Source organism: Prionailurus viverrinus, unplaced genomic scaffold, assembly GCF_022837055.1.
Source record: "Prionailurus viverrinus isolate Anna unplaced genomic scaffold, UM_Priviv_1.0 scaffold_40, whole genome shotgun sequence".
NCBI lineage: Eukaryota > Metazoa > Chordata > Mammalia > Carnivora > Felidae > Prionailurus > Prionailurus viverrinus.
In genome coordinates, this window is record NW_025927608.1 from 1204008 (window position 1) to 1228599 (window position 24592).

The window sequence follows — 24592 nt, forward strand, 5'->3', positions numbered from 1 at the left end:
GTATCCCACCGTATCTCATTTGCTTCCTCGGGGAAGAGGCAACGTCTTATCACACCATCGTGTTCTCAGGACCTAGCGCATGCCTGACACGAAGTAGGTCGTCGGCTAATATACACTGCATTTCACTGCATTGCACTGAAGTTTTCCTTAGGTTTGAAGCTGACCCATAGTGGATGGCGGGATCTGAAGGAAACTGGTTCTTCACCCTCATCCATAGAACGTTTTGGCCTGAGTCTTGGTAAAGAAGGGAGAAAAATGCCTAATTGGCTATCAACACCATCCCAAAGTTAAGTGTGTTTTGCAAAACAATGCTTTTTGTTGTTGTTGTTGAACTTATATGTGAAAAGAGACTTTCAAGTATTTCTCGGAGGCATTTCCAACCCAAATATTGCCAGGCCGGCACAGCAAGGGGCACGTAGGAAGCCGACTAAACAGGCAGGTAAGTGACAGGGGATGTGGCACCAGGAAATAAAGATCTTGAGGACTTGGAAGAAAACTGTTATCACAATGGTAAACAACAGTGCGTACAGAGTTCTTTGCACTCTGTTTTGTTTGTTGTTGTTGTTGTTGTTTTTGGGGCAAATCGATCAATGCTGGAATAAGACGTTGGTCTCCAAGAGTTGCCAGAGGTGATGTTCGAGCTGTGAATTTTTCAGAAGGCTGAGAGCAAAGAGGTAAAGGAATATATATTGCTTGGTTTTGTTTTCTTTTTCATAAATTGAACCTGTTTGTGAGTGAATGTCTTTCTAAAACGTTACACGTACTTCCATACATCCGTAAACAGAAGCTAATGAACAAATGCATTTATAAATAATCTGGACTCGTGGACACAGGACGGTGCCACGACATAGTGATTTTCTCGAGCCTTCTGAGGGGGAACAACACGGTCCCTGACTATGGTGTCTTTTTCACTTCTTTTGTGCCTTTTAAGGTTTTTCTGTAGTGACTTTGTTCATATCTCTTTTCTTAGCAGGCTTTCTTTTCCTTTCAAATTTACAGCTCTAAGTTACTCTTGAAAACTAGAACTATGTGCCGAGAAAGAGTCAATAGTCGAGCGAGACCTAAGTGTTTGCTCGTAGGCGATATGCTTAAATCTGACGCCAGTTGGATGTTCAGAGGCCTTTTCTTTTCTGGCTGTGGTTAGACCCACAGAGACTGCTACAGTGGAGTTCTAGATGGGGAAGGTGTTGCTCTATTATACAAGCAGAGTATGAAGACAATCCTGGAGAGGACAGTGGAAGGACCTGTTGTCCACAATATAATGGAGAAAGCTGGTGCTCAGAGAGGTGAAGCGATTTGCCTAGAACCCCCCAGTTTGTGGCCACAGTAGTGGATTTCCTGATGATAGCTCCATGTTCCCCACTCGGCCTGTGCCTCTAAGGAGAAGATAAGGGTTGTCAAGGGCGGAGTGAAATGGTTCAAAGGCACTAGCAAATCCATCCTTGCCTGGGAACCTGCGGTTTGCTCCCGTTCCACAGTGGACTCTATCGGCACATACATGTATGTGTGTGGGTGCAGATTATTAGAGTATGAGATGCCCACAAAACCGGGTCAGGTCAGCACCTTCCTAGCCCTGGAGGCCACATGGGAACCGGCCTTAGTTTGGGGCACGGAGAAACCCGGTTTGCCGGCCCTGGGAAGGGCCCCAGCACTGTTCCTTTGTAACACTTTGGGGCACCCTAGCCCTCCTTATCACACCCCTAAAGATTGGGAACTTTCTAGAAAAAGTCTGTCCGACGTCACCCACCTGACAGAGAGATCCTAACTGGCTCAGACCTCCAGAGCCGCAGCAGTCCTCATTCCTAAGCTCCTGATTTGCAATCATGGATCCGACTGTTCTAAGAAGTCATGAAATCATGGATCTGGCAACCCGAGGCGCTCCTTGGGGATCTCTGTGCAGGATGAGAGGAAAAACCAAGAATGAGGCTGTGCCAAGGCACACAGCGCCCCTCACCAAGTGGGACTGCCTCCTGTCCCCCTCCTCCCGAGGGCTTTTTTTTGCTTATGAGGCAGAAAACTTGAACACATCTTGTAAAGCAAGTTTCTCTTCCAAAGAAGGACTCCACCCCGCCCCCACCCCCGGCCCCAGGCAGAAAACTACAGCCCGTAGGTGAGCATGTTCCCCACGTGGGGCTAAGGAGACCCGAGAAACTGCGTAGAGCAGATGCTGTTGGTGCGGATGCCCCGTCAGACCCTCATCATTGGCAGGTGCGCCCATCCCTCAGTTTAAGAGAATGTGGCTGCCAAGGGCTCACACCTGACGGCTTCTCTGGAGGGCTGTCTGGTTTATGGGAGCTGCCTGGGGGTTACAGCACCCCGCAACTCTAGGGGAGGCAAAGCCTGACTGCACGTAGATGCCACAGCTCAGTCCTGTTGCCTTAAGACAAGGCACATCTTCGGGTGCCCGGGTGGCTCAGTCGATTAAGCGTCCGACTTCGGATCAGGTCATGATCTCGCGGTTCGTGGGTTCGAGCCCTGCATCGGGCTCTGTGGTGACAGCTCGGAGCCTGGAGCCTGCTTCGGATCCTGTGTCTCCCTCTCTCTCTGCCCCTCCCCCGCTTGTGCTCTGTGTCTCAAAAATAAATACACATTTAAAAAAAAAAAAAAAAAGAAGGCAAGGCACGTCTATGGTGGAGCTCCTGCTCTAGGGCGCCTGAAGTTCAGGCAAAGGTGAGACCGTACCTGGGGCACAGGCTTGCTCTCTGCTCTTACCTCTTCCCTGTCCTGCTCTCTACTCCCTTACAGTTTTTTAAATGTTTATTTTAATGTTTATGTTTGAGATGGGGGAGGGGCAGAGAGAGAGGGAGACACAGAATCTGAAGCAGGCTTCAGGCTCTGAGCTGACAGCACAGAGCCTGACACGGGGCTTGAACTTGCAAACCATGAGATCATGACCTGGGCTGAAGTCGGATGCTTAACTACTGAGCCATCCAGGTGCCCCCCCAGTTTTTTTTCTGTAAAAGCACCCCCTTAGCAGTCTTGCACCCCTAACACACCATGCTCACTTAGCACTCTTGGCCTCTTGTCTCCTGCTGGCTTTGGGTGACAGCATGTCCTTTGCACCTATTGTAGGCAACTGAAATTTCCATAGGATTTGTCCCCAGAAGCTCTTCCCTCCCAGCCTCCAACAGAGTCTTCTTAGGTGTGTTTCCTGTAGGCAGAGAGAGCATAAGTCCTGTAGGCAGAGAGAGCAATTGTCTCTCAAGATTGATGCCCTGAAGTGATTTCCTCTCTCTCCCTCTCTCTCTCAGGACAAAAAACACACATACTCCAACAGCGGCATCGCCAGGAGTAACCTCCCAGGTCCTCCCTGCACGCCTCGTAAACAAATGCTGCATTGTTGTGCTGGTCTGGTTGGGGTCAGCAGGCCAAGCTGGGAGTAGGGGCAGGAATCCCCAAAACTCTCCCAGGGAAGAAGCAGATCCTGTTACTGGGAATGGAAACCAGGAACTCTGGAATATGGATCATCAGGTGAAAACAGAACTTGGTTTCTTAGACCTCTCAGGGTTGGTGACATTGCTCTTGGCCTTAGGTGGTGGGGGATGTCTTGGGGGAGGTGGGGTAGTCCAAGGCCTGAACCCCCAGAAATACATTGGGTGGGCATCTGTGCCCGATGGCCCAATCCAACAGATTGACTTTCTTGGGGGTTCATTCTCTTCTGTTCTTCCCACTCCCCATTCCTCCCCCACCTCTGTGCCTTGGGCGATGTCTTATTGAAATGTTTTGGCCAGATCTCAGGGAATGTGGGTGGGCGACTGAGGGCAGGTTTGGGGTCTACACTTGGGCAGAGTGGTGAAGGAGAGTCCTAATGGGGGGTCAGGCAGGGAGTCTGGGGGCAGGACCTGCGAGGTCCAGCCAGCCCTCCCTGAATGGAGTGTACCTTCCATGGCTCTCTGTTATCCTAATGCACAGTGCCTGAGCCACAAACAGGATGGATTGCTTGATCTGTTCCTCCAGATCAAGGAGGAACTTCTCCATCAGGGTCTCGGTGATGTTTTGTCTTCTTTTCACTCCCAACCAACTGTTTCTTGAGGGGCCGGCCTGATAGGAGATGTAACCCGAGGGAGAGAGGCTCAGCCCTGGCCTCCACACCTGATGCAGGGCACTCCCTGGGGGGTGGCTCAGGAATCAAGAGTGCCTAAGGGAAAATGAGACAGGAGTCCTGCGGAGCCATTAATTCCAGGAGAGGAGCGGCTCAAGGGTTCCCAGCACACCTTCAGATCCAGAGACCTTCTCCGTGCCTTCCTGAACCGCAGGCACCGGGGGCTCAGCTCACCCCAGCTGCACGGGCATAATATCTCTTTGAATTCTCTATTTCATCTTGAATATTCATGTGATTTTTGCAACAGACTCCACGATACATCAGGGCTGGTTTTAGAATAGAACCATGGGACATTCTAGCTGCTAAGAACATGAGGTTAAACCTGTCCACCGTGGTCTCATTTGTAAAATGGAATAAAAACCATACCTACCCCACAGGCCACGGGGATGACGGAGCTAACGCAAGTCAAGTAAGTGCCTGGTGCTCCATAAATGTTCTGAAATGTTATTCTCCTATTGATAGCCTGATAATGAGAAGTGCATACAGTGGGTCCTCATCATTTGCAGATTCCACGTTTGCGAATTCACCTACCTGCTAAGATTTATTTGGGTCCATAAATCAGTGCTTGCAGCTCCTCTCGTGGTCATGTGGCAAAGGGGTGGAACCTGTGAATCGCCTGATCCATGGGACCGGGAGGCGTCCTGCTCTGCCTTCTTGTTTCATGGTCTGTTCAGTGCCACTTTCCATATTTTTGTCTTCTTTGTTGGGGATTTCGCTGTTGAAAATGGCCCCCGAGAGCAATGCTGGAGCGCAGGCTCACTGCTAAGCACAGGCTGTGACACGCCCTGCAGAGAAAAATCCTCGTGTTATATGAGCCTCATTCAGGCAGGTGTTGTACCGCTGGTGGCCGTGGATTCAGTGTCGGTGAATCAATGATACATGTTAAATAAAATGGTTTTAATGAGAACCACATATAAAATGAGGCTGTGCATTGGTTGGTTGATAGACGGGACCAGAAGCTGGCAGGAACCTAACTGTGTTTCAGGGGTTCAGTATTGGTTGTTCCCGTGGCTTCGTAAGAACAGAACTTTGTATGGCAAGTGACGAGAGCTGACGGTACATAGGTGCGTTCTTTGTGGTTCAGCCCGGCCCTCCCTGCCGCTGACTGACTCTTCCCCTGCTTCCTGCCCCTCTGCCCCCTTCACACTGAATGTCCTCTGCTCACTTTTCCACAAGATTCCAGCCCTTTCACATGGGGTGGACGGTCAGGAGAGCCAAAGGAGTCACCCGTCTAAGGAAGGTAAGGAGGGGAAGCAAGGCAGGCAGGGGGTCCACCTCTCTTGGTAAAGCTCTAACACCATCTGCAACGTACCCCCTACAGACAGGCAGGCAGCAGCTTTGGGGATGGACAACAGAGGGACTTTAGAGCGAAGGGTTACCAGCCCCAAACTTGGCTTCGCAACTCACCGTGTGCAACTTATTAATCTCCGGGGCCTCAGCTTCCCCACTGTGAAATGGGAATAACGATCCTAACCAACGCCATGGGGCCCGTGGTGGAGACCAGACGCACAGGAGGAGCTGGGCGCAGCGGCCGGCACACACGGGGCACCCAGGGACACGATGCGGGTGACCGTACTTAGGTGGGGGCATCAGGCCGACTTTGCAAGCAATTCCCCAGCCGCTGGCTTTCTACCGCCGAGGTTAGGCCCAAGCCGGGGACAAACGGTTCGTCTTAATCTCACAAGGAAAGTCACCCCAGTCCCCGGTCCTGACACCCCAACCCTACCCCTCGTCCGGGGCCTGGCACCCCATTACTTGGGCAGCGGCGGAGCTCTGTGCCCGAGCCCGGCTCCCACGAGGCGGCGGCCGGTACCTGGCGCGCAGGCGCCCCTACCCGGGCGCTCGCGGACCCCGCAGCCGGACGTCCGTGGGTGGGGTGAGCGAGCTCCGGGCCGCGGCACGGGGTCGGTCCCGAGCTCGGGACGTGTGGGCCGCCCGGGCCGGGGAGGCTCGCGGCGGCGGGTGGGGGGCGACGGCGGCCCTCCTCCCGGCTCCGGCCGAGGCGGGGCGCCCCGGGCTTGGCTCGCGAGGCCGCGGCCGCCTCTCCCCAGCGCGCCTGCCGGCGGCGGCGGCGGCGGCGGCGGCGGCGTCGGCAATCCCGGCTCTTGGCACCACGCCTGGCGGCCGGCCCAGGGCGAGGAGTGGCTTCCAGGAAGCGGGCGGAGGAGCGTTCCAGCCGCGTCTCGCCGTCGCCGAGGCCCCGCGCGCTCCGAGCGGCCCGCGCCCGGCCCCCTCACGCGCTGCCCCCGCGCCCCGGCGCCCCCCGGCTCGCGCGCAGGGCTGTGGCCGGCCGGCCGGGCGCGCCGTGCACTTGCCGGGCGGTGCAGGTGGCGGCGCGCGCCCTCCGCCGCTGGGCCCCGGGCCAGCGCCGCGCTGCGCGCCCGGAGGGGGCGGGAGAGGCGGGGCGGCCCCCGTCCCGGCCCCATTTAACTGCGCGGCGGCGGCGGCGGCGGCGCCGCGGGCTGGAGGCCGGCGTCGGGGAACGTCCTGGGCCCGGGCTCCGCACGAGGTGCCGCGGCCCGCCTCTCCGCCGCGCGCGCTGCCCGCGCCGCACGTCCCAGAAGCTTCTACGGCGCCAGGTGGGAGTTGCGAGCTCCGCGCGGGGGTCGAGGGGAGGCTGTCCCCGGGGGGCGGGCAGGGACACCCGGGGCAGTGGCCCCCGGGCAAGGTTGGAGGGGTTACCTCGCGGGTCCCGGGGCGGCCCGGAGACCTCGGGCCGGCACGCTCGGTGGGGTCCTGGAGGACCCGGACAGGGACGTTCGGGGCTGCCGGCGGGCGGGGATGGGGGCGCTCCTGAGGGCGGGGGCCCCTGTCCGCGAAGGCCGGGGGAGGGGGGCGGTCCTCGTGTTGGGGCTTCCCCGGCGGAAAACGGGCTGACAGCAGCCAGTGGCCTTGAGCGTCGGCGGGTCGCGAGCGCCTGAAGCGCGGGGTAGCGGGCTGGGGCGGCGCGGACGCGCGGGCGCGGGAGGAGCCTCCGCCGGGCGGCGGGCTCCGGCGGGGCGTGCGGCGGGGCGTGCGGCGGGGCGGCCGGTGCGAGCCGGCGAGGGGGGCGCGCGGTTCCCCGGGCCCGGCACTGGCCGCCTCCCTTCGGCCCAGAGTCGCCGCCTCAGGTCGGAAACAGCAGCACATTTGCGGATCGCATTAGGCCAGGCCCTTAATGCTTTCTCCAGATGGAGAGAAGCCACCGACCCGCCCCCGGACACCGGCTCCGCCAAGGCGCCCGCGAGGCGAAGTGAGAGGCGAGGCGAGTGTGACCTCGGCTTTTCCAGTCTCGGCTCGTACTGATTTCCCTGTAAATCGTCAGGGGGACTCTGCAGGCCCCCTCCCACCCCCCTCGCTGCCCTCCTGGGCTCAGGGGGCCTCTGCCCGTTTGCCCTCACCTACTTTTGGCAGACTGTGCCCGCCGGCGCTGAGGCCGTGCGCTCTGAACCTCCCTGAACTCAGCTCTCAGACCTCTCTGGCTGCAGGTCTGGGGCTTGGACAGTGGCATCTCCTGGGAGAAAAGCCTCAAACTGTTTGAGAACAGTCACCATCGTGCTGTGTGACCTTAGGCAGGTCCCTTCCCCTCGCTGGGCTGCCTTAGTTGGCCTCAGATTCATTTTTGCCTGAAGTCGAAGAAGCTGGCAGGTGCCCTAATCCTTGGCTCCATGCTGGCTTCCTGAGTCAGAAGCCAATCGCCACACCCTGCTGTTGACACATGAGCTGGAAAGTGGCTGGTGCAGAGATGTCTCAGCTTCTGGAGGACTGGCCGTGTGGGTTGCACATGGGAGCCAGGTCCAACTGCCCTCCTGACCTTGATGTGGACGCCTCTTAAAGATAGCCCTCCATGGCCTGTACCTTGAAATAGGCACCCCATCCTGAATCTACACAAACCTTTTCGAGACATTGTTGGCGGGGTGGGGGGTGGGGGGTTCAGGGACCCTCCCTCTGATGGGTCTCTTAAGTCATGGGTGCCGCCACTGGGGACAGAGCTGGTTGGAAACCAACTTTTTGCTCTCTTGTAGGCTCAAGAGAGACTCCCAGGAGACCGGACCCGATGGCTTCGTGGGAGAGTTCCTGGTGGCCGCTGATCTGGATGGCCGTCATGCACTCTGCCCTCCTACAGGTACTGTGCAGGGGAAGAAGGGTGGCAGGCTTCCCTCTGCTTGCTCACAAGCACTGTTCTAGATCACCTAAGATGTGGTATGTGCAGTGTTCATCCTATCCCAGAGAGAGTCTCATTTTCTCCCTTACCCCCGGCAAATGGCATTCTGGTTGACCTAGCTGTAAGAATGATCCAAATCCCTTGGGTCCTCGCGGAGCCCTGAGCAGGGCTCTGAGACCGCTTGGGTGCCATGTACCAGCAATGACTTGGGGGGCTGTCGTGGACCCTGTCTTTTCAGTCTAGAATGGCTGTCTGCATGTGCCCAGCGGAGGCTGGGCTGCTAAAGGCCAGGGCACAATGAAGGGGCCGAGCCCACTTTCTGACCTTCGCTCAGCCACGAAGTAAGTGTTCTGAGTTTACTTGTGTCAACACACATCACACTATTTTGCGGTTCTTTCTTAGGCTCCCGTCTCTCCCACTAGCCTGGGAGGGCCCAGCTCACCCCTTGCGTCCTCATTTGCCCACAGGGCAGACTGAAGTAAAGGTAGCATTGCCGGAGAGACGGGAGGGAGTGGCGGAGACAGTGACAAAGTGGATGGCTCATGCCCCATCTAGTGAGAACAGCCGCTGCCCCACTCCAGCGGAGCCAGGTGGGAACACAGGCCCAGAATTGCCATATCTTCTACTTTTTAAAAGAGGGCTGGATCGTTCAGACTTCCTAGGAAACCTCCCAGGTTTTAAAGCCATGAAAGCCAGACACCTATGTTTGCATCCTGGATTTCGCCTAGCAGTTTGGAGCCCATGGTCTAAAGGTGCAGCCCAAGTCTTAGTGTGATGTCCCCAGGGCCACTGTTAGCCTAGTACAGCACCTCATGTGGGTTGGAACAAGGCAGTCCCTCTCTTCAGGTATAACTTCTTGGGCATATGGCTCAGGGGCCTGTGTACCCTCCGGGTCTAGCAAAGGGCCTGGGCCTTTAGGAGGGCTTTAATGTCTTTTCAACGAGGTTGCACACTTGAATAAAGAGACACACTGTGGGACAGATTGATCAGGCTGAGTCTCAGTTCACTTTCTCGGACATGGTGTTTCCGAAGCCTCTTTCAGCCCCAGTGCCCCACGATTGCGGTGGCTCGTGGAAGCTGGCTGTCAAGGTACGGTTTCTCCCCCGTGATCCCCGTGTCATTGATGCTGTTCCGTAATCACATTCTAATAAATATGTTTCGTTAGCACAAAAATATATATATTTTTAAAATTTTTTTAACGTTTATTTATTTTTGAGACAGAGAGAGAGCATGAACGGGGGAGGGGCAGAGAGAGAGGGAGACACAGAATCTGAAACAGGCTCCAGGCTCTGAGCAGTCAGAACAGAGCTCGACGCGGGGCTCGAACTCATGGACCGCGAGATCATGACCTGAGCCGAAGTTGGACGCTTAACTGACTGAGCCACCCAGGCGCCCCAGCACAAAAATATTTTTAGGGTGATTTTAGGGTTCCTCTAGTCAGTGAAGTGTAGGGTGGTGGCGAATGGCAGAGACTCACTTTTCGGTCCGGTCAGCAGATCTGAAACAGGCTGTGAGAGCTTCGCATATTTCTTCCTGGCTAAATGGGGCTGAGGCTTCAAGGCACAGCGTTTCGTTTTGTCTTCTCGCACCCTATAAAAAATTTAAATGTGCTTTGAGGCAGTCTGCTGACCTTTGGCCAAGGGCAGCGTTTGCCCAGCTTGAATCGCTCAGTGACCTCTTTCGGATTTTTCCATATCTATGTGCCTCTGGCAGGGCTGTTTCCACGTATGGGGCGGCGGGTGCAGGAGGTCGTGGAAGGAGGGTTCAGACTACAGCGCCCTCCACTCAGTCCACCGCTCGAATCCCGGCTGCACTACCTCCTGACCCGTCCACCCAGACTCCTCCGCATCTGTTTCCACATCGGTAGAGAGGGGTGTCTACCTCAGAGAACCATTTGGAGGAGTTAATCCGCTGCAAGTGGAGAGAAGGAGCAGACAAAACAAAAACAGTGTCTGGCGTGTAATAAGTGTGCAATAAACGTGAGCTCTCTGCGGGGGCTGTTGCCTGGGAACACCAGGGTTTAAGGGGTGCCTGCAGTTTCCGCTGTGGTACTGTAGGGGGCGCTCAGGAGGCGTCAGCCGGAGAGAGAAGGTGCTGTACAGGCGGGGAGGAGGTGGGGCCGACCTTCTCAGGGGAGTCTCCCGGCAGGTGTGAGTGGGATTAGCCAGGGCAGTCTCGCTATGTGGGCGGTGGGAGAATGTTCTAGTGTAGGGTAGGTCAGTCCTGAGAATCTACTTGTGGGTTGGACGCTTGGCTGTCTGCCTAAGGTCAGCCTGGGTTTGATTCAAAGCTGCCGCTCTGGGATATCTTGAGAGTTTGGTTCGTGTTTGGGGGGCCTTGAGTGTTCTTCAGTATCTCCCCTTTCTTTGTTTTTGTTTTTGTTTTTGTTTTCTTTTTGAGAGAGAGAGATTGAGAGCGAGGGAAGGACTGGGGGAGAGGGAGAGAGACTCTTAGGCAGGGGCGCGACCCGGAGCTCCATCTCACCTGGGTGAGATCAAGACCTGAGCAGAAATCAAGAGTCGGACACTTAAAGACCCAAGACTGAGCCGCCCGGGCGCCCCTCCCCTTGCCTTGTCAGTGTGGCCGCTAGGTGGCTGGTAGGGAATTAAAAGATGCGAAGCCGAGCCACAAGGAGCAGGGGTGTGCCAACTCGTTTAATAAAAACTAGATTCCCTTTATTAAATCAGCAAAAACTTAACCTCTTATATTCACTGACCGCAAGCAGTTGTGACAGATCGCAGAGCAGACGCATGAGGTTGGCCGCCTTGTGTTTTTCTGACTTGTTCTTGAGTGTTTCTGGAGCCGCTTCCTGTTTCCCTCGCCCTTCTGGGTCAGGGGCCCCGGCCGCGTCCTGTCGCCCCAGGTCCTCTACTTGGGGACCCCGGTCTTCCCTGAGAAGTCAGCTGCCACCGCTCCAGTGCTCCCCTGCAGCCGCCTGCTTTGGGAAGGTCTTACACCCACGCAGGGGGTATAAACACACTGCCAGTCGCCGGCTCCAGCCACGCTTTGGCCCATCCCCCCCATGTCCATTCCTTAGTGACGTCTTGGGCAGATTTACTTTCATTTTTTTTTCATTTAAAAAAAGTCCAGTCCGATTTCAAATTTGGATTCCCCGCTTTGGTTTCAATGTCACCTCCCTTCTGTCTCGTGTAGGCTCCACACGTGGCTCCAGGCATGTGACGTGACGTCCTGCCGTGGTCTTTCTCGTCTCACCTCAGCCAGTGGTGAGGACTGGTTTGGGGATGCTTCTGCTGGGTCCAGCCTTCCTGGCACTGGAAATAAGGAGGGGGGACGGGGAGAAGAGCAGACAGCTTTCTGTGTAACTGGACACCTCTCTCTGGTAGTTGCCACTGCCTGTTGGGCTCTCGGCGACTCTCGTGTCCTCGGGTGGCTGGTGTGAGTTCTTCAGGGGGCTCGGCAGGGCCTTCCTTTCCTGGAGCAGGAGGCCCAGCATGCCCATTGCTGCTGAGTTCTCCTTGCCTAGCGGGCAGCTTCGTGGGGTGGGGTCCAGGCATGCAAGGCGTTGTAAACCCAGCTCCCTAGCAGAACACACGGACTCACCCCGTCACCATCTCGTCCACCTGCAACAGACGTCGCATTGTGTGTCAGCCACACTCCAGTTAAAGAGAGACACCCCAGCTCCCTTTGTCGTTGCCCGCTTGATCCGTAGGGAACGCACGCTTCCTTGCCGTGCAGACGGTGGAGGCATCGGATTCTCCACACCGCCTCCTCTCTCTGTCCTGCCAGCCGCCTTCGGTTCTCCACTTCTTGCTCGGGGAGGCCCAGGGACGTATCAGCAGAGCCAGTCTGAGCGGATGCACATCTGGGGAGTAGAAGGCCAGTCTCGCCTTGCAGCCCCCCCCCGCCCCCCGTGCGTTCTCTGTGAGTGATCTTTTTCTTCAGTGAATCTCAGTTGGGCTTAGAGAGTAGGGAGGTGATGCAGGACTTGGCCTTGCCCCTCCCTGCGAGCTCTGCGGCAGGTGTGTGCCTAATGTTAGCCCCTCTCTTTAGAATGTGAGGTCCTTACCTCCCCTTTGTCACCACTTTGGCCCTTAAGACCAATGTCTTAAGGTCTTGAGGTCGTTGGGAAAGGTCCCATTGAATGTCTTGACTCCAAAATTAGACACTGAGCTCTAGTTAGTGCGAGTCGTGGTGGCGGTGCTGGTCCCAGCGATTTGGGTTTCAGTGGTTCTGGTCTGAAGTTTTAAGGATTGTTCTTTCAGGTGGTTCTTGGCAGTTCTGGTCTCACTGATCCCCTCTGGTGTTATTTCTGGTCTTTGATCCTTCCTTCTGGCTCCATCAGTTCTGGAATCGAGAGGAGTTGTGATCTCAGAGACTCTGGATATTTTGGTGGTTCGGGTCTCAACAGCAGTTTTGTCTGGGTGGCCGTCACCTTGGTGGAGGCCTCGGCGTCTGTGGTGTTGGCTCTCATCTCGGTGTTGGCTCTGGCCATGATGGTGGCTCTTCCCTTCTCTCACCACAGACATTACACCATAATAATTAGACCGTTTGGCCTTCACCCCGTCCCTGTTGCATCAGAAGGCAGAATCCAAGCACAGGTGCAGAAATCCCTCTTCTCCTCAGAACCTGTCCCCTGACCCGGGAGAGGAGGGCGGCAGACTCAGCCGAGGTGACAGGTGTGTCGGTGTGCTCTTGATTGACTTGGGTCCTGCATGGGCAGTGGTTGTAGAGCCACGAACACCTACGCTCACCCTTCACAGTGGCTTCTTACGGCACCACGGAACCCCCAGTAGAACCATTTTCCATCTCTCTTACTCTCACCTGCCTGGTCCCCCACCTTCAGGACTTCCCGGCCAAGTTCTGGGGCACTTTTCCGGCCACTCCCCATCTAGAGAAGAGGTCTAAGAGAATGACAGTGATGAGTCCATTGAGCTCCTTGCCATAGCTTGACATCCTGTGTCGAGCGGCACTGACCGCTAGCGGGTAAGTTATGTGCATAAAAATTTAAGTTGTAGAAAAATAGTTGAGGTAGATAATGAAAGGAAAATCAAAGTAAAAAATCTGCCTTACCCCTACCACCCAGACAACTATCGATGTTTTCATGTGTGATCTTCCAGGCTTTGTCTATGCACCGATGTCATATAAATACACGTGTTATGTTTTGATTAGTGGGATCATGCTAAACACACTGTTAGGCATCATTGTTTTCAGTCAGTATATCATGAATATTTCTCCCTGTCGGTACGTATATGTCTGCGTTTCCATTTGGAATGGCGGTGTTCATTGCACTCATGGATATACCGTAATAATTTGTTTACACACGTTGTTTCTTTGTTGGACCTTTGGATTGTTTCCAAGATGGTTCGGTCGCCTGTGTTTGCCATCAGCTACCTGTAATGGACATCTTACGCTCACGTCTTTGCTTACTTATTTGAATATTCCTTAGAGTAATTTTTCCGTAGTTGAATGTGCTTTGCTACACATTTGGTACACCTCGTGGCGCTTTTTCTCTTCATCCTGTTTTATTCTGGGTGGAGTTCTTCCAGCACCCTGGGTTTTATGTCACACGTGCATTCCCTGAGTGACGTCCCCCCCCACAGTGATTTGGGATGCAGATTCCAAGCTGTGCCGATTGACACGACAGATCCTGAGCAGAAGGACTTAAGCTTGTCCTGGAGGCAGAGTCCGCCTTCTTACCAAGCTGCCCCCAAGGCCTGCACCTGCAGGATGGAGTCATTGGGTAGATCCCGTGAGAATCCAGTGGAAGAATGAAGGGGAGCCCTCTCCTCATTTGTCATTGTGACGCCTGATGCCTTTCTCTTTGTCTCTGTGTCCTTCCCATCTCTGGCTCTTTTTACAAGCTGCTCAGTTCCGGAGTTCTGCACATTGTCTCTTCTGTCTTCATAGGCTCTCCCCAGGCATCTTCCGTCAGTCACTCCTCTGGTTTTCTCTCCAGAGCCTCCTGCCTGGGGCTTATCACCAGGGGACCCAGATCTCAGAGTGATTCAGGCTTTCAAAAGTTCTCTTCAAGTAAGATTCTGCATACAATCAAAAGATAAAAAGGTATCTTCTATTTTACATTAACTTCTAAATGTAAACATTGGAAATAAAACACAAGTTTGGTGAGTCTCTTTTGGCTTTCCTTTCCTTTCCTTTCCTTTCCTCCTTCCTTCCTTCCTTCCTTCCTTCCCTTCCCTTCCCTTCCCTTCCCTTCCCTTCCCTTTCCTTTCGTTCCTTTTCCTGTCTTTTCTTTTCTTTTTCCTTTTTCTTTTCTTCCTTTCCTTTCCTTTCGTTCCTTTTCCTTTCTTTTCTTTTCTGTTTTCTTTTCTTTCCTTTTTTCCCTTTTTTTCTAAACTCAAACACTTCTCCAAAATGGAAGAGGCGCAACATCTCGGAGAGGCTTCTGACTGTCTCTTCCATGAACTGCACATCAATATCCATGAGCTACTAGTCAGCTCCCTAGGATATTCCCTGGGGGCCTTAAACATGATCCTTCTAAAGGGAAGTCCTCAGTGCCCTTCCCCCGCTGCCCCACCAACTCTGTCTCAGTGCTTAGATTCTCCATCATTTGGTCATTTGAGCCAGAATCTTGGGATCACCGTAGATGTGTTCTTTGCTGCCCTGCCCTGTACCCATTCTGCCACCAACTTCCATTTGTTCCATCTCAAAAATGCCTCTTAAATCAGTTTCCACCCCTCTGCTTCCATTGATACCATATGTTTGAAGAGTAGGGTACGTGGTGGCACCAGGTATAAACAAAGGCAGTTTGTGGTCATACTGGATAGGACCTTGCCGGGCAAGTTGAATAAGTCATTGATAAAGAGGGCTTTCTTTGGCGGGCAGCATGGAGTCCTGTGGGTGTTCAGGAGGTGATGGGAAGCACCATTAAGATTCCCTCGGACCACTGGTGACGCACATGAGCAGAGGGTACTCGTGAGGCAGCTGGCACCGGTCCAGGTTGGTAATGAGTCCTTCAACTCAGTTCACGAGAGTGTGTGGGTAGGAGTTAGCCATGGACAAGAGGGTGGGTATGGAAACATTTTAGAACCTGATGAGATAGATCCTGACAAGTGATCGTGTGGGATAGAGAGGGGCGGGGGAAGAATTGGAGATCTCTTCAGGTTTTGAACAAGTTTTAGGGGCACATGAAAATGAAAACTTACCCTGATCTTGTGAAATGGTTGGTGATGGCTGAAGGAATAGTTTCAGGGCAAGATGTCGATTGCAGAAGGTGAGGCACTGAATAAAGGACATGTGTGATGCTCTTTGAGAGGGAAGTAGGATCTGAGCAGAGTGAGCATTTCAGTATATATGTACTCCTCAGGGAAGCATCTAGGAGAAAAGAAGGGATTAAAGATACAAGAGGAAAAAAATTTTATGTAATTGTTTCATAACAGAAAAGTGGGCAGCGTTCCCCCACTACGTTGCTAATGGATCTGAAAGCACCAAAGCTGACATCTTATGGAAACCACATTGCAAGGTTTATGATTGTGATTGCTCTCAGTTTATTTGTACAAAGATGCTAATTTCCATAAATAGCATGGAAGCATAAAGCAATTTCCTCTCCAAGTATTTTATGCAATTACTTTCTGGAATTTGTCAGCACTGAACAGCTCCAGCCAATGTATGCTATAAATTATTGTGATCAAATACTCAGAAATGCATTTGTTCTCCAAGCCTTCGCTTATAAATATAATAGCCTTTTATTTTGAAAATACTTTTTAAAAAGGAAGAATACCTATTTTATTAATAAGAACTCATTTATGGTATTAAAGGACTTTAAATTCTCTTCACTCTTTTGAAATTTCCATTGTATTTTTTCCTGATTTAAAAATATAAAACATGTTTATTAGAAAAAATATGGAGAACACAGGGAAAGACAAAAATGCTAAAAATAACCATTAATTCTACCAATTATTAGGATTTTGTGGTATATATGTATAGCTAATATTCTTCCTGGAATATTAACATGTGTAAGCATCTTTTAAAAAGTGATTACACTGTATTTTGGTTATAACTTTTTAAATATTTAACAGTGTGAGGAATATTTCCATATGTCCTCAAATATTTTTCCTATAGTAGTATTTAATGTCTTCATAATACTGCATCATTTAGATGTCCTATATTTTATTAACTAATTCTTTACTGCTGAACCTTCAGGTTGATCAGCTTTTTGTTATTACAAATAATGCTGCTACAAAAACTCAAGCAGAACCATCCTTGCTCACATTTGTGATTATTTTCTTTGAATGCATTTCTGGAAAAATGTATTCGTTGAGACATAATTTGGGGGTCAAAAGCTATGTGCAGTTTTAAGACCTTAAACTTATATGATCAAATTGTCTTTTCAGAAAGCTTCTATCAATGTGTGTTCTTACTTTGCAAAAGTTAGCAATAGCAGACTTAATTAAGGAAATCTGAGTAATGAGAGATTCTCAACAATACTTTTGGGCTCTCCTTATTACCGGTTTCGTGTAAGGTTTCCTTAAGACGTTAGAAATAGTATAACAGATTTTATCTTCATATTTTTGCCTATATTTTTCTACTGAGAATTTCTTGTTAATTTGTAAGTGTTCTTTATATATAAAGTATATTAACCTCCTGTCTTTCACATGTTGCAAGTAATTTTCCCATTTTGTCATTAATTTTTATCTTTATATTTTGGATACACTGACATAATTTTCAAGTCGTATACTTTGCCTCTGCATCATGCTTGGAAATAACTGAGAGAAAATATATGCACGTCTGTCTTCTTCTAGTCTTTTTTTAAACATTAACATTTTAATTTTGGAATATATTTAGTTAATGAATCTGTCAGTGTCTTCCTGTGCTAATACCATATTTTTTAACAAACTATTTTACTATAGCTTTATGGTGTGTTAAGTATCTATTAAGTCAAGACCTGTCTTCATTATTATAGTTTTGACTAATCCAGAGGTCTTTCAAAGGATTTGGTCAAGTTCCAAGCACAAAAATTCTGCTGTTTTAAATGGGATTTGGTGTAATGGGGGAGTAACAAGGATTTTTTTCCCTCAAAACTGCACAAAACAGACACACAACAAAAAGAACAAAGTTTATCTTCAGTGTAACAAGGAAATGGAACTGGCCTCTCAGCACAAACCGTGAAGCATTTTTTCCTGAGTTCTGTGGATTCTAGACCTGAGTGAGAGAGGATCCTGGAGGTTGACATGTGTCTCCTTGGACTGTGAGCAGGACAGAGATTTCCCCAAGGGTGACTGTCACAAATTGTGCCTATCTAATAAACTTTTGGTAAGGACAGTGGCATTGGGAGCCTTGATGGGGCTCAAAAAGAAGTGGGTATTGTCCCCAAAGAGGCCTTACTTGACATCAAAAATGGCAAGTGACCCAGAGTTGAAGGGGAAAATTCTTGACACACATTTTTTTTTTGTCTAGATGTTCAAGGTGACCTTCTGCCCAGGGAGTCTGCTGAAGGGGAAAGGGAAAGGGGATGAGGTAGGGGGAGGGAGCCGCACTTCCCAGAACAAAGGGCTGTGGATTAGGGGCTCCTCCTAGACCTCACGGACCTTCCAGTGGTGACAGTAAAAGGAAGATATTGTTCTCGAGAAAAGGAGAGAGCTTAATTAGAGGATGAGCCAGACCGTAAAACAGAATTGAAGCACTGGATGGCTCATCCCTCACGTCCTCCCCTCCCTCCTCCCTGTGCTGCTCTTCAGCGGTGCTGACTCCATGAGGAAACAGGAACACAGTGGGTTAAGCAGCTGGGGATGTGCCAGATCAACAGGCGTTCTACACAATGGAATACGAACAAACGAATACGTGATAATAGAAAACTGATGAAAGAAGATCCAACATACGTATAGTTAATATATCTTAAAAAGAAGAAAAAAATCAACAAGTTAAAACATTTCTCACTTTTTTCCTGAGGTCTTTGTAAATATCGACTCCGGGCCTTTTGGCGTTGGATATTACTGAAGAGAACTGTGTGGCCAATCTGATTTTTTCCCCTTGTATGTGCCTTGGTTTGTCTGCCATGATAGCTACGTGATTTCTTTTCTGTTCTGAAGTCCTGTATTTTCATCTGGACATTATATAATTTTTATGTAAATAGTTTTTTTTTTAATCTTTATAAGTGTGTATTGTGTGTGCAGGAAAGGCTTTTTACTGTGATCTTCAAATTTGTAATGGTTTGGGGCACCTGGGTGGCTCATTCAGTTAAGCATCCGACTTTGGCTCAGGTCATGATCTCATGGTTCCTTTGGCGTCGGACCCTGCACTGACAGCTCAGAGCCTGGAGCCTGCTTTGGATTCTTTATCTTTCTCTCTCCCTCTGCTCCTCCTTTGCGCGCTCTCTCTCTCTCTCTCAAAAACAAATAAACTTTAAAAAAGACATATTTGTAACGTTTTTATTTTTTATTTTCACCATTCTTTTTCTAAGCTCACTTTTTCCACGATCTTAAATGTTTTCTTTAAACTTTCATATTTCCACTGAGCTTTTTAAAAGAGCGATCAGGTTGTCTATAATTTATCTGTGGCTGTTGTTCTGAGAAATTTATCTAGTGATACGTGTTCATTGACTACATTTTGCTTATGTTTCTATTTTAAAAAATTGTATTTGTTGACCTTGTGAGGGTTCTGTTCTGATGGGGATTTTTTAGAATGGGGGTCTGCTCCATGTGTCTCTTGTCCCCCCTTGGTGAGACCAGCAGGCTAGCCAGGGGTGTTCCTCTCTTGATGATAACAGACACACACAGGAATAAGTCTGAGTGCACAATGGTCTTTCTTGTGACTTCTACTGGAGCCATTTTTGCTAACATCCCATTGGCCAAAGCAACTCACATAGTAGAAGCCATAGTCAGGGAGTGGGGAGGTACCTTGACCCGCTATGAAGCCTGGGCAAGTTATAAAGCTAAGCCCCAATCACTAGGGTGGGCAGGTAAGCTCCTCCCATAGAGATTATGTGTGTATGAATGTGTGTGTGGTAGTGGGGGGTGAGGGGTAGGAGTGAATTTTTTTTTTTAATGTTTATTTTTGAGAGAGACAGAGACAGAGTGCAAGCAGGGAAGGGGCAGAGAGAGGAGACACAGAATCCGAAGCAGGTTCCAGGCTGTGAGCTGTCAGCACAGAGCCTGACATGAGGCTCGAACTCACGAACTGTGAGATCATGACCTGAGCCAAAGTTGGACGCTCAACTGACTGAGCCACCCAGGTGCTCTGTGAGTATTTTCAGCTAATCTAATCTAATCTGGTAAATCCAGGATTTTCTTTTTTCTTTTTTCTTTCAAAGTTTTTATTTTAACTCCAGGTAGTTAACATACAGTGTTAAATTAGTTTCAGGCATACAATATAGTGGTTCAATAATTCCATACATCACCCGGTGCTCTTTACGGCAGATATATTCCTTAATCCCCATCACTTATTTCCCCCACCCCCTCACCCACTTCCCCTCTGGTAACCATCAGTATGTTCTCTATAGTTAAGAATCCGTTTTGTGGCTTCTCTCTCTCTCTCTTTTTTCCCTTTGCTCATTTGTTTTGTTTCTCAAATTCCACATATGAGTGAAATCATATGGTATTTGTCTTTCTCTGACTGACTTATTTTGCTTAGCCTAATACACTCTAGCTCCATCCATGTCATTGCAAATGGCAAGATGTCATTCTTTCTTTATGGCTGAATAATATTCATTTGCGTGAGTGAGTGAGTGAGTGTGTGTGTGTGTGTGTGTGTGTGTGTGTGTATCACATCTTCTTTATCCATTCATCAACTGATAGACACAAAACCAGGCTTTTCAACGAGTGTAGATAGCTCTGGAGAGCACGCTTTAATCACCACATTTACACCATCATCATCAACTAATATCGCTGAACTGGGAAATTGTAGCAGTGTCTCACTTTGCGATGTAAAGTCAGCCAGGAAGAAGTATACTTTACATCATGACTCAATGCATGTATGTATATATGTGTTCATATTACTGGAACAAAAGTTTCAAGAAACAAGGCTTATTCTTTCTATGAAGCCTTCACGGTGACATTTGCTTTTTTACCCAGTCCATTCCACTTGATCCTATGGGGAAAAAATGGCTGGTTAAGACCTAACAAATTAAGTTCCTGACCCACTAACGGGCTTTGTTTACAGTTTGAGAAAACACCGCCCCGGTCAATAGACCCCATACTCTGCGTCCTTTTGTGTGTATTGATTGTCCTTGTCTGACATTTGGCTGGAGGGAGAGGGTTGATGAGTGAGGCATACTCCTAGTACAACTCCCAGGTCTGGTTACCCCTCACCCAGTGTAGCTCTGGTCTCCCCGGGGTGGTAGGTTCTTCTGCTGAACTGTTGCCAATGGTGTGCACGGAGAAGTGTCATTGCCAGCATGCATGTTATCAAGGCTCTTCAGAATGATCTAGATGCTCATATTCTTTTACTCCTCTGACCTACTAACACAATGAATCATATCAGTGAGCTCCCTAATATCGAATCATCTCTGTGCTCCTGGCATTAACTGAACTTGGCCATGATATATTGTCTTTTTAATATTCAGCTGGATTCGGTTTGCACATATTTTGTTGGAAAGTACGACATCTGTGTTCATAAGTAATGTTGGTTAGTATTATATTTTTCAGGTTTTTATACCAAGATTTTTGTTCACTTCATAAAAATGGGTTAGAGCATTTTCCATCATTTTTTTTTTCTTTTCTTGATCTGTTTAAATAGCACAGGAATAACCTGTTCCTTGAAGATTTGAAAGAACTTGATAGTAAATGGGGCACAGAACCTTTTTGGGAAAGTATTCTCTGAAGGCTTTTTAAAATTTTTATATGATTATTGGAATATTCAGGTTTTCTCTCTTTTTTAATTTTTTTTTTTTTAATTTTTTTTCAACGTTTTATTTTTTTATTTTTGGGACAGAGAGAGACAGAGCATGAACAGGAGAGGGGCAGAGAGAGAGGGAGACACAGAATCGGAAACAGGCTCCAGGCTCCGAGCCATCAGCCCAGAGCCTGACGCGGGGCTCGAACTCACGGACCGCGAGATCGTGACCTGGCTGAAGTCGGACGCTTAACCGACTGCGCCACCCAGGCGCCCCTTTAATTTTTTTTTAATGTTTGTTTTTGAGAGAGAGAGAGAGAGAGAGGTAGAGGTAGACCGTGAGTGGCGGAGGGGCAGAGAGAGAGGGAGACACGGAATCCAAAGCAAGCTCCAGGCTCTTAGCTGTCAGCACAGAGCCTGACGTGGGGCTCGAACTCGTGAACCGTAGTGAGATCATGACCTGAGTCGAAGTCGGACGCTTAACCGACTGAGCCACCCAAGCGCCCCATCAAAAAAAATTTTTTTTAAAGATTTATTAACTTCATCACCCTTAAATCTAGAGAGAAGCAACCGCCTTGGTTTTCAGAGCCTGGAATTCTGAGCGTTGGTGTAGCTCATTTAGGAGTATATTTTAAGCAATGCTATGAAACCGATTAACTATGACTTTATAATTTTATGAAAAAAAGAGGCCCATACATGTTAAAGTCCAAAAATACAGTGCCCGTCAGTTGGGGGAGGGGTGGGTAAAATTACAAGGAAACTTGCTGTTACTCAGTGGGATCTGGGAGACAGGGCTCCAGATGATTCTGGAAAGGAGAAAGCAGGCAGAATCTTCTGCTGGGGTGAAGGCAGGGCTTATGAAGACATCTTCTGCTTGTCTGGTTCGGCTCATTGGTTTGGATTCATGCCCGTTTGCTGGGACTGAGGGTTGGAGGTACCGATGGAAAGACGCCAGCCCGAAGGTGAAGGGCATGGCTGTCCTTCTCAAGGAAGGGTTGCCCATCTGTTAACAATAACTTGTGTTCATCCTTCGCTCGGGTTGGGAGGGAAGAGAAGAGGGGAATGTGTGCGATGGGCATGTTGAAGCGGGTCCAATGCCCTGTGGCTGCTTAAAACAAATTCCTTTCAATGCACTCTTTGCATTTAGAACACAGAGCCTCCTTTCCCCGGAGCGGTGGCCAGTGGAACAGTAGCTACTAATACTCCCTCCTTCACGGTCCTCTGATGAGAGAAGACCTTCCCAGACCCTGGCCAGGCCTTTGCCTCGTGCTTCAGGACGGGCTTTGTGGCCTTGCGTCCTGGCGGAAGCCCCGTGACTGTGAGCTGACCTCCAGGCCCTCCCTCCCATCCTTGGGAGGCCCAGCATGTGGCAGGCGTCACCGTTCATGGCTTCGAGGGGCAGAGGACTTGCACTGCAGGCTCTGTAAACCCTTTCTGGGATGCATCAGCAGCTTCCATTGTGAGAGCCAGGAGCGCATTTGGTGCGGGGAGTAGGGAAGGGACGCGTGGCGTGGCAGGTGGCCACGGTCTGGCGGGCTCCGTTCAGCCCCGGTGGGAGGCCGCTGTTCACCTGGGTGGTGCCCGCTGTGTACCGGGCTGCTGACTGCCGGTGGCTGGCACGTCCTTGGCAATGTACTTAGCGACCTGGCACTTTATTATTATTATTTTTTTTTAATTTTTTTTTCAACGTTTATTTATTTTTGGGACAGAGAGAGACAGAGCATGAACGGGGGAGGGGCAGAGAGAGAGGGAGACACAGAATCAGAAACAGGCTCCAGGCTCCGAGCCATCAGCCCAGAGCCTGACGCGGGGCTCGAACTCACGGACCTCGAGATCGTGACCTGGCTGAAGTCGGACGCTTAACCGACTGCGCCACCCAGGCGCCCCAGCAACCTGGCACTTTAGCAGACAACGGGAGGAGCCCAACGCAGGCTGCAGAACGAGCGAGCCACGGTTGATTATGTAGTTAATTGATGAAGCCAATAAATAGGCACCCGCACACATAGGGGCACACGGTGACACAGACGGTGTGCCGATGCAGGCTCCCGTCCTTCCTCAGTGGGGCATTGGCGAATCCCTTGGGAGTGACAGGCCACGTGTCTCCGTCCTTGTTGACCTCATTCTGGTTGTTTCCTGTGTCGTCCGCTGATCTGCTTTGGGGCCCACCCCAGGACACAGGTGTTTTGAGCAAGCCTTGGCTCCCAGGATTCTTCCTTGGCTAGCCCTTGAGTGGTTTCCTGGAGAGAGTTAACGGATTTTTCCAGTCTAGGAATAGCCAAGGAAGCTTGTCCTTCCAAAGGCACGTGGCACTTAGGACGTGGGCATCTTTCTGTAACTGCCATGTGGATGTACTCACTGAGCTCAGAGCTCTGTTTTGTATTCGAAGACAGTGGGGTTAGCACATAATTCTGAGATTCAATTAACAAGTCCATTGACTGACAGTCCCTGATGAGGTCAAGAAAGAAAGAGATCTTCGTGGAAACTAACAGGAGACCAGAGCTGGCAGTAGAAGTTCACAGGGCAGCCTAATCTGTGTTCCGCATTTAGAATTCAGATATCCTTCCCCGCTTTCTCTTTGATAGAATGGTCAGGATAACGAAGGCGACGTAGCTTCTCTGGTATGTTAGAATTCTCTCTTTGGGGTTGGCTGTTTGCAAGTATTTTTTCCTGGTCTGTAGCTTGATTTTTTAAAATCCTCTGACGTATGGTCTTTTGTAGACCAAAAGTTGTCAGTTTTGATGAAGTCAAGTTTATCCGTTTTTTTCTTTCTTTTTTCAATTGTTTTAATGTTTATTTATTTTTTATTTTTATTTTTTAAATTTAAAAAAAAATTTTTTTTTTGTTTATTTATTTTTTAGAGAGAGACAGAGACAGAGCACAAGTTGGGGAGGGTAAGAGAGAAAGGGAGACACAGAATCCGAAGCAGGTTCCAGGCTCTGAGCCGTCAGCACAGAGCCCGACGCAAGGCTCGAACTCATGAACTGTGAGATCATGACCTGAGCCGAAGTTAGATGCTTAACCAACTGAGCCACCCAGGTGCCCCTCATTTTGTTTTGTTTTGTATTTTTTTTTCATTTGTGAATCATGGTGTTTGTTGTCATGGCTAAGAACTCTGCCCAGCCTTAGGTCCTGAAGATTTTCTCCTATGCTTTCTTCTAAAAGTTTCATATTTTGTTATACTTTGTGTTTAAATTCGTGATTCATTTTGGCTTTTGTATAAGGTGTGAGGTTAAGGGTAAGACTTACTCTTGCCTGTAGATGTCCAAATGCTCCAGCGTCATTTGTTGAAAAAACTGTCCTTCTTCCAATGAATTACTTCTGCTCCTTTGTCTGAAATCCATTGGGAAAATACCTGTGGGGGTTTACTTCCGGACTCTACATTTTGTCCCATTGATCAATATGTCTATCCCTCCTCCACCATGACATCGTCTCTGTTACCGTAACTATAAAGTAAGTATTAAAGTGGAGTACAATGCTCCTTTCCTACTTTATTAACTTCTTTATCAAGATTACTTAAGCTATTCTAGTACCTTTGCATTTCCATATACTTTTTGAATAAGCTTGTATATATACAAAAAGTCTTCCTAGAATTTTGATAG

The 24592-nt window shown here is 49.8% G+C and overlaps 1 protein-coding gene across 3 annotated transcripts in view; it reads left to right on the forward strand.

Annotated features, from left to right (window-relative positions):
* The first annotated feature begins 6550 nt into the window (after window positions 1-6550).
* The window catches only part of ADAMTSL3 (ADAMTS like 3), a 355448-nt gene continuing 337406 nt past the window's right edge, over window positions 6551-24592 (forward strand). For all 3 annotated transcript variants that reach the window (XR_007149622.1, XM_047846695.1, XM_047846696.1), the window contains exons 1-2: window positions 6551-6681; window positions 8107-8207. Coding sequence is in view for 2 of the 3 variants with exons in the window: in XM_047846695.1 (XP_047702651.1) it covers window positions 8139-8207 (69 nt within the window). In the remaining variant the exon portion in view is untranslated. The remainder of the gene's footprint in view (window positions 6682-8106; window positions 8208-24592) is intronic.